The 7,621-nt window shown below is 33.5% G+C and overlaps 1 protein-coding gene across 2 annotated transcripts; it reads left to right on the top strand.

Moving 5' to 3' along the window:
* Window positions 1-629: 629 nt before the first annotated feature.
* LOC122609978 (UTP--glucose-1-phosphate uridylyltransferase) lies at window positions 630-6,929 on the top strand. Of its 2 annotated transcripts, none has more exons than XM_043782942.1 (21): window positions 630-838; window positions 944-991; window positions 1,740-1,831; window positions 1,966-2,056; window positions 2,324-2,384; window positions 2,476-2,553; window positions 2,643-2,693; window positions 2,883-2,956; window positions 3,203-3,275; window positions 3,363-3,420; window positions 3,533-3,579; window positions 3,658-3,723; window positions 4,485-4,517; window positions 4,850-4,902; window positions 4,984-5,059; window positions 5,152-5,208; window positions 5,608-5,691; window positions 5,793-5,891; window positions 5,978-6,082; window positions 6,200-6,289; window positions 6,671-6,929. In XM_043782942.1, exons 1-21 carry the CDS (start codon window positions 771-773, stop codon window positions 6,695-6,697), a joined length of 1,431 nt encoding a protein of 476 aa, XP_043638877.1. In that variant the 5' UTR covers window positions 630-770; the 3' UTR covers window positions 6,698-6,929. The 2 variants fall into 2 exon arrangements, with proteins under 2 accessions (XP_043638877.1, XP_043638878.1); XM_043782943.1 differs by having other exon boundaries at window positions 635-838; window positions 6,200-6,271.
* Window positions 6,930-7,621: the final 692 nt, after the last annotated feature.

Genomic DNA, 7,621 nt, shown 5'->3' with positions numbered 1-7,621 from the left:
CTCTAATTTAGTGGGTAAATACCAGTTATCCGCTAAAGTTCCAACTAAAACAATCCCATATTCAAAAATAAAATACTAGGAAACTATTTTAATGTCAAAACTATAATAGAGGTTAATTTTCATTGGCTTAATAATTTAGGGTGTTACAAGTGTACCCCAACCCCCTCTTTTAGTAATCTACCAATCTACCAATATATATGTATAACAAAGTCTTAAATTCATCCCTAAATAAATAGGAACCTTTGGATGAATTCCAACTTTGATTTATAACCCTTAGATCAAATTTAATTATTACAGTATTAATACTTACACTTTATATTATATATAATAATAATAATGATATATAAGATATAAAAAAAATATTTACATTTTAACTATTTTTTAAAGTATAATCGATTAGATATTACTATATGTAAACAAACATATACAACGAATGTTCGTTAACAGAATTTCACAATTGTTCATGAACAGATTATCAAACATAAATAAACAAATGAAACTCATTTTGTTAAACAAACAGATTTTTATATTGAATTAAATGTATAAATACAAACAAATTTCGGATGAACGGTTCAGTTTGTTTAGATATCCTTTTAGAAGAAAACTACAATTGCAAGGGTGATTGGCGTTTGCCACCTGTTCAATTACATATACCCTCCTCACTTCTATTACAATTCTAATTTTTAGCCTCCGATCAATCAAATTAAATTCTCAGTCATTCATTTATTCTCTAGATCTATCTATCTATCTATCGATCACATTTATTACTAATGGCTTCTTCTGATGCCGAGAAACTAAACAATCTCAAATCTGCTGTCTCCAATCTCTCTCAGATCAGGTTCCTTCCCGCTAGTTTTCGCTCCAACCGTTTTAAAACTGCGTTTTTTTTGTTAGTGAAAACAAATATATATGAATCTGATTTTTCATTTTATTGAATTTGTAGTGATAATGAGAAATCTGGATTCATCAACCTCGTCTCACGCTATCTCAGGCATTTTTTTTATTCAATGAATTTAAGTTATTTATATTTGCTCTGTTTTCAACGTATGTTTTTCTGATTTAGATCTCAATATATGTCCTTATATATATTATTATATAAAAGGGGTTAAACGCGCAGAAGTTCTATGTAGCAATTGTTTTATCCCCTCTGAGCCATAGAACTTTATAATACTTTCCAAGTTATTAAAGTTTGTCCTTCTAAGCCGTTTTGTTACCAAATTAGTGACGTAACAGGGAGACTTTATAGAGTTCTAGTGAAATCTGAAAGGGACAAAAGGTTCAATGGTTTGAAAGAGACAAATCAACTGTTACATAGTCATAAAAATAAATATGTTATGCTAGAAAATGGTGGAATTGTTCACTGTAAAACCTAAAAGAGGGTGATTGATATGGTTATGATTTGTTGTTTATTATTTATTTTACCATCATATTATTGTTTCATTTGGCTAAAAATAATAATATAAGGAAATTTTAGATGTATTCATATAATCAAATAATTAAAACTTAACAATAACCTAATACCGTCTTTCATGAGGTATGGGGAGTAGAGATATAAATAGTCTTACCACTACCCAAAGCTAGAGGAGAGATTTCCATTTTGTTGGGATTGAAGATCAAATCCTTGACCAATGTTTCTATAGGGTTTTCTAACTGATCCGACCTTCCTTGTTTTTGGATGTATTGATATATGGTCACTTATTTCTATTTTGTTTATTGCGCATGACCAAAAAAAAAAAAAGTGGTGAAGCACAACATGTTGATTGGAGTAAGATCCAAACACCAACCGACAAGATCGTAGTTCCTTATGATCGCCTATCACCTTTAACTGAAGGTAATGATAACATCATTTCACTTTTCTTGCACATTACGATTTTAACCATTTTACGTTTTAGTGATAATAGTGTATACCTCATTATCTAATTTATCCTATATGAATATTAATATATTTGTATTGATTGATGCCAGATGCTGCTCAAACCAAGGCTCTATTGGATAAGCTTGTGGTGCTAAAACTTAATGGTGGTTTGGGGACAACTATGGGATGTACTGGTCCAAAGTATGTCTTGTCTTACCCATATATACGTAGTTTAATATAATTAGAACTAGTAAGGTGATTAGTTTGTTGATTATAATATCGATCATGATGTTTCTTTTGCACAGTTTGTAGTTTTGTAGTTTGTACACCTTTAACCTTAGTATACCGGATAGAAACTGTCTATTAGACAGGCTTTGATGCTATTGGAACATTAGTTTTGCAGGCGATCCATAATGCTTTTCATTTGATATTTCATTTCTGTCCTCAAACATTATCTTGGTATTGCAGGTCCGTCATAGAAGTCAGAAACGGATTAACCTTCCTAGACTTGATTGTCATTCAACTTGAGGTACTTCACATTTGGAAACAAATGATATTCATATCCATACATATTGTTCAAGGCTTGTGATTGAATTTTAACTGTCTACTTTTTTTTGTAGTCACTCAACAAGAAATATGGTTGTAATGTACCTTTGCTTCTAATGAACTCATTCAACACACATGAAGATACTCAGAAGGTGACTAGCATATACATCTACTTTCGACACATAATAATGTTAATTCTATCATACTTTGTACTGATGTCGTTTGTATACTTCCAAAATAGATCGTGGAAAAGTATGCTGGTTCAAAGATCGAGATTCACACTTTCAATCAGGTTTGCTAATATACAAGTATATTTGATACATCTTATGATATTCTTTTTCCCGGTACAAAAAAATGCTGAATAATAGAGCAATACAGCTATACTCAGTTGTACCTTTCTCTGGCTCTTCTTTGCAATCATTAGAAATGGGTATCACGTATTTTTGCATTACTCTTACCTGTTCTGTTTTTAATTTCACAGAGTCAGTATCCTCGTTTGGTTGTTGATGAATTTCTGCCACTGCCATCGAAAGGGGAAACTGGCAAGGATGGATGGTAATTTGGAAACTAACCTTTTGATTTAGTTGGTGTTTGGTCCGATTTCTATGCATCTGTGGTAAAAATCTTTTAATGTGTTGTTCAGTCTCTGAATATTTGTTCAGGAAACCTTCTCCTTGCTGTTGTATCGAATAGACAATATTATCTATTGTTTAGTTCAAATCTAGTTTAATATGGCCAGCATTGCACTTCTGAATTGTGGTGTACTATAATTTATGGCTCATAAATCTCTTTGATCTGAAGGTACCCCCCAGGGCATGGTGATGTTTTTCCATCCTTGATGAACAGTGGGAAACTCGAAGCACTATTGTCACAGGTATTGGTTTGCACCGTTGTTTTTTGCTCTACGTAGTATATTCTTTTGTGTTTGCTTTTAGATATCATATATTGTCTATTTTTACAGGGCAAGGAATATGTTTTCATTGCCAATTCTGATAACTTAGGAGCTGTAGTGGATTTGAGTATCCTTATCAGCTTTCTTTGTATTTAGTATTTATGTCTACATTACTTGGTTTATTTATATTTATAAAAAGATAGAATTTTATCTCTGTATTTCTTAATTCCCTGCAATAGAAATTTTGAATCACTTGATCCAGAACAAGAATGAGTACTGCATGGAGGTATGTTGTTTCTGTGTTGCTCAACTGTCATTTTTCTCAAATTCGTTTTTTGCTGAATGACGTCTTCTTATTTCACAGGTAACACCCAAAACATTGGCCGATGTGAAGGGTGGGACTCTAATTTCTTACAACGGGAAAGTTCAGGTGTGTATTGAATGTCACTATTGTGTCTGTTCTGTAAATACTCTCTCTGTACAAACTTTTAGTGAAGCTCATATATTAGCTACACTTGAACAAGAATTTGATTTCACCAGATGAGTGTTAAAAGTATAAAATCAACTTAAGGTTGTCAGCGTAGAGTTTTGTATTAATATCTCCAGCAATGTTTTTGGTTAGAATGGAGCTTAGCTTGTCTTGTTTATTTTCGGGGTTATCTAGTGGTTGGTAACGTTGGTTCATGAGTAACCCCCAGGGCATGTCCCAGGTTGATACGGTGGGAGTCTTGTGATATCATATAAGTTTTCATGTTGCAGTGTAATATGAGTTTATAGGGGTTCTGATCCCCCTTTTACCAAAAAGAGAAAAAAAAAAAAAAGCTCCATCAGAATGTATACTGTATAGTGCAAGATGTATATTAAATTAACTTGTATAGAAGCAAAGATGTTCTTCTAAATGTTATCATGTAGTATTTGTTGGAATGGCGGAATGCGTAATTTGGCTAATGAAGTTGTTAGAATGTGTCTGTAGTTCTAGAAAAGAATCAAAGAAATCTAATTATGATGTTAAAACTTGTACAAGTGCATTAATAAGTGTACCAATTAAATAAATTATTATTAAAAGAGAATGTTGCAAATATGGGAAAACATTTATGCAAACCTTTGCTACTTGCTTCTTTTCCAATCAGTAGGTATTTTGAGGCAACTTGTTCATTTGTTGACTTACGGTGGCAAAATTTTTACATGCAGCTTCTTGAAATTGCACAGGTTCCTGATGAGCATGTAAGATTCTTTTATTCCCTTTTAAATGCTGTTTATATTTCAAACTTATCGTAACATCTTGCAAAAAGTTTCATATATATGTCACCAGATGGTTACAATCCGTTGAAGCTCAAAACTGGAACTTTTTACAATGCGTACTTTGACTTAAACTACAACAAAACAAATAAAAATTAATCTAGTAATGAGCATTGAGCTTAATGGTAGCCATCACTCTTAAGCTGGCATCAAAGGTTTCGTCTATGCAAAATTACTGTAATTGGTGTGGAAGCATTGATGTACAAAAACTCCCAGCTTTTAGTTTAATTTATGAATTCTGGTATTGTTACATACAGGTCAATGAGTTTAAATCAATTGATAAATTCAAAATCTTCAACACCAACAACTTGTGAGTTTTGCTTCATAAAGCGTTTGTGTTTATTAAAAAGTTTATGTTGGGAAATGATTACTCACATTGCTGGAATGCCAGGTGGGTTAACTTGAATGCAATTAAGAGACTTGTGCAAGCAGATGCGCTTAAGATGGAGATCATTCCAAATCCGAAGGTACTGTATCATCTTCCCTCAACTTGTTCAATCAACGAACCATTTTATTGCACGGATGGTTTTTCAGTGATAAGTATCAATTTGGTCTGTAGGAAGTCAATGGAGTGAAAGTTCTTCAGCTAGAAACAGCTGCCGGTGCTGCAATTAAGGTATGCTGCATATTCTTGTTTGATACTGAGCTGTTTTTTTTTTACGGGGTCAGGGATACTTATTTGCCCATCAGAGAGAAAAATCTACATTACGTTGGTTATTATTATTAGAAAGTCAAGGCTATTAGTTGATCATCAGAACATTTGGATAAACGATATAAGAGATGGCTAACATTAAGAATAAATCTAGTACAACTTTCAACCTTTTCGACCTATTTTACCTGTTCTCCTCTAAGCTACATTTTTCTATTTGACATGCATGATCCATCTTGAGATAAAACACTATCCAAATCAACCTATTCGTTAATGAATGGGTCGAAATTGCAACCTATTGGGGTGAATTTTGTTGATCATTTTAAACATTCACTAAAATGCTGTAATGTCTTATTTTATGATCAGTTCTTTGATAATGCAATTGGCGCTAACGTTCCTCGATCTCGATTTCTGCCGGTGAAAGCCAGTTCAGATTTACTTCTAGTGCAGGTCTCAGGGATTCATACCTTTCTATCGTTCATTTATTTATTGTATTTCCCGATGATTTACTGGATATAATTAATGTATAACATAGCCGTCCTCTATTGCAGTCGGATCTATACACAGAAACAGATGGCTATGTGATCCGCAACCCAGCTAGGACAGATCCAGCAAATCCTACAATTGAATTGGGTCCTGAATTTAAGAAGGTAACATTCAAATCTCAAAAATAAGTATTTAAAAATTATTATCTGATTGTTGATGAAACCCCCTATAATTGCACTCCGCTTCTAAGGTTGGAGACTTTTTGAAGCGCTTCAAGTCCATCCCCAGCATTATTGAGCTTGATAGCTTGAAGGTTTCTGGTGATGTATGGTTTGGATCTTCTGTTGTTCTTAAGGTATCGACTCACTTTCACACACTAATTTTCTGTTTCTTAACTGGGGTTATCGTGCCATATCATTAAATTATGGCTTTGTTCCTTGTTATGTGCTGTTATTCTGCCTGAATATTTTAGGGTAAAGTGGTGGTTGCTGCAAAGGCTGGAGAGAAGCTGGAAATTCCAGATGGAGCCGTAATTCAAAACATGGTGAATTTTATATCAAAAGTAAAATTTTGTTTGTTTCTTTTGTCTGGTGAGACATATATAAAGGGGTATATGAGCTGTTAGAGACAATCAAATACGCTACAAATCATTTATAACTGTCGATATAGTGTCACTCAAAATGAATGTACAGGTTTTATGAATTAAAAATAGTTAAATGTATTGAATATGATTACGTGAATTATATTATTTCAACAGTATGTTGGTAGGTTTTATGAATTAAAAATACACTGTGTTTTGACCCATTTAACCTGTTTAGTTTAAGCTAGTCTTTTACTTGTTTGACGAGTCTGTAGTAATACATAACTAAGATGAAATCGTATACAAGTAATTGAGTCGATATTGCTATATCTGTTGTTGATATGCTGCTAAATATACTTGCAGGAGGTGCATGCTGCTGGAGATATCTAAAGCGGTTATGATTTGTTGTGACAGAGGTTACTTTCAAGTTGGCGGCTTGTTAGTAATAATAATTACGTATAAGATATTTTTGTTAGAATAAACGTACAATTTGATTTTATCACATCACATGTGGCTTTTAAGAGCTTCAGTTATAAGTTTTGTACACAAATATATGCTCCCATACCGTATATGAATTGCTTTTCTCGAGTTTCAAGGTATCTCGGCAACTTTCATTTAAAAATGCATCGAAGTGTTCCTACTTGCGGTATCTGATTGTGATCCTTGTTGATCATTTTTGTGCTATTTGTTTCTTTATTGAGCTAGTTGGGATTGCATTTTTACTTACGGCATCCGGTTGTTGATCTTTGTTAAGCCTACTTAATCACTTTTGTGCTTTTTTTTTCCTTGAACAGTTTAGGATTCTATTTTTAAGGAAGGTGATAATGAGTCGCAATGCGAGTAGCAACTCGCGATGCAACCAATCACAAACACTCAGCAACATGATTCGACTCGATTAGCAATTCTCGCGACACGCAACATCCTCCTTGTGTTGTGATTTCTTTCTGGATTGCAAAAAACTTCATTAAGACACTTGAAACTAGTCGTGGGCATCGGAACCCTTAGAGGAACCGGTTCTTGGTCAACGTTGACTAGAACCAGTTCTTCAAGAACCGGAACCGGTTAGGGACCGGTTCTTGGTCTTGAAAACCCGAACCGATGGAACCAAAATATAGGTTCGGAATCGGTTCGGAACCGGTTCCTGGAATCGGTTTTTTTTTTCTCCAGAACCTAATGGCCGTTAGAGGTATTTTTTTCATCGTAAATAGATTTTGGTCCACTTGATTGTTAATACACCGAGTCTTAAAACCTAAAATACCTTCATAATGATAATATCTAATGAATTAACAAAAAAAACTCCAAGTTATTTCAAAA

Source organism: Erigeron canadensis, chromosome 8 (assembly GCF_010389155.1).
Source record: "Erigeron canadensis isolate Cc75 chromosome 8, C_canadensis_v1, whole genome shotgun sequence".
Lineage (NCBI taxonomy): Eukaryota > Viridiplantae > Streptophyta > Magnoliopsida > Asterales > Asteraceae > Erigeron > Erigeron canadensis.
The sequence above is the reverse complement of the archived record's forward strand: the minus strand, read 5'-3'. Positions and strand labels throughout refer to the sequence as shown.

Coding starts and splice junctions, on each gene's coding strand:
- LOC122609978 (XM_043782942.1), top strand. CDS start 771: ATGGCTTCTTCTGATGCCGAGAAACTAAACAATCTCAAATCTGCTGTC. Junction 992..1,739: donor CTCGTCTCACGCTATCTCAG/GCATTTTTTTTA, acceptor AAAAAAAAAAAG/TGGTGAAGCACAACATGTTG. Junction 3,724..4,484: donor CTTACAACGGGAAAGTTCAG/GTGTGTATTGAA, acceptor TTTTACATGCAG/CTTCTTGAAATTGCACAGGT.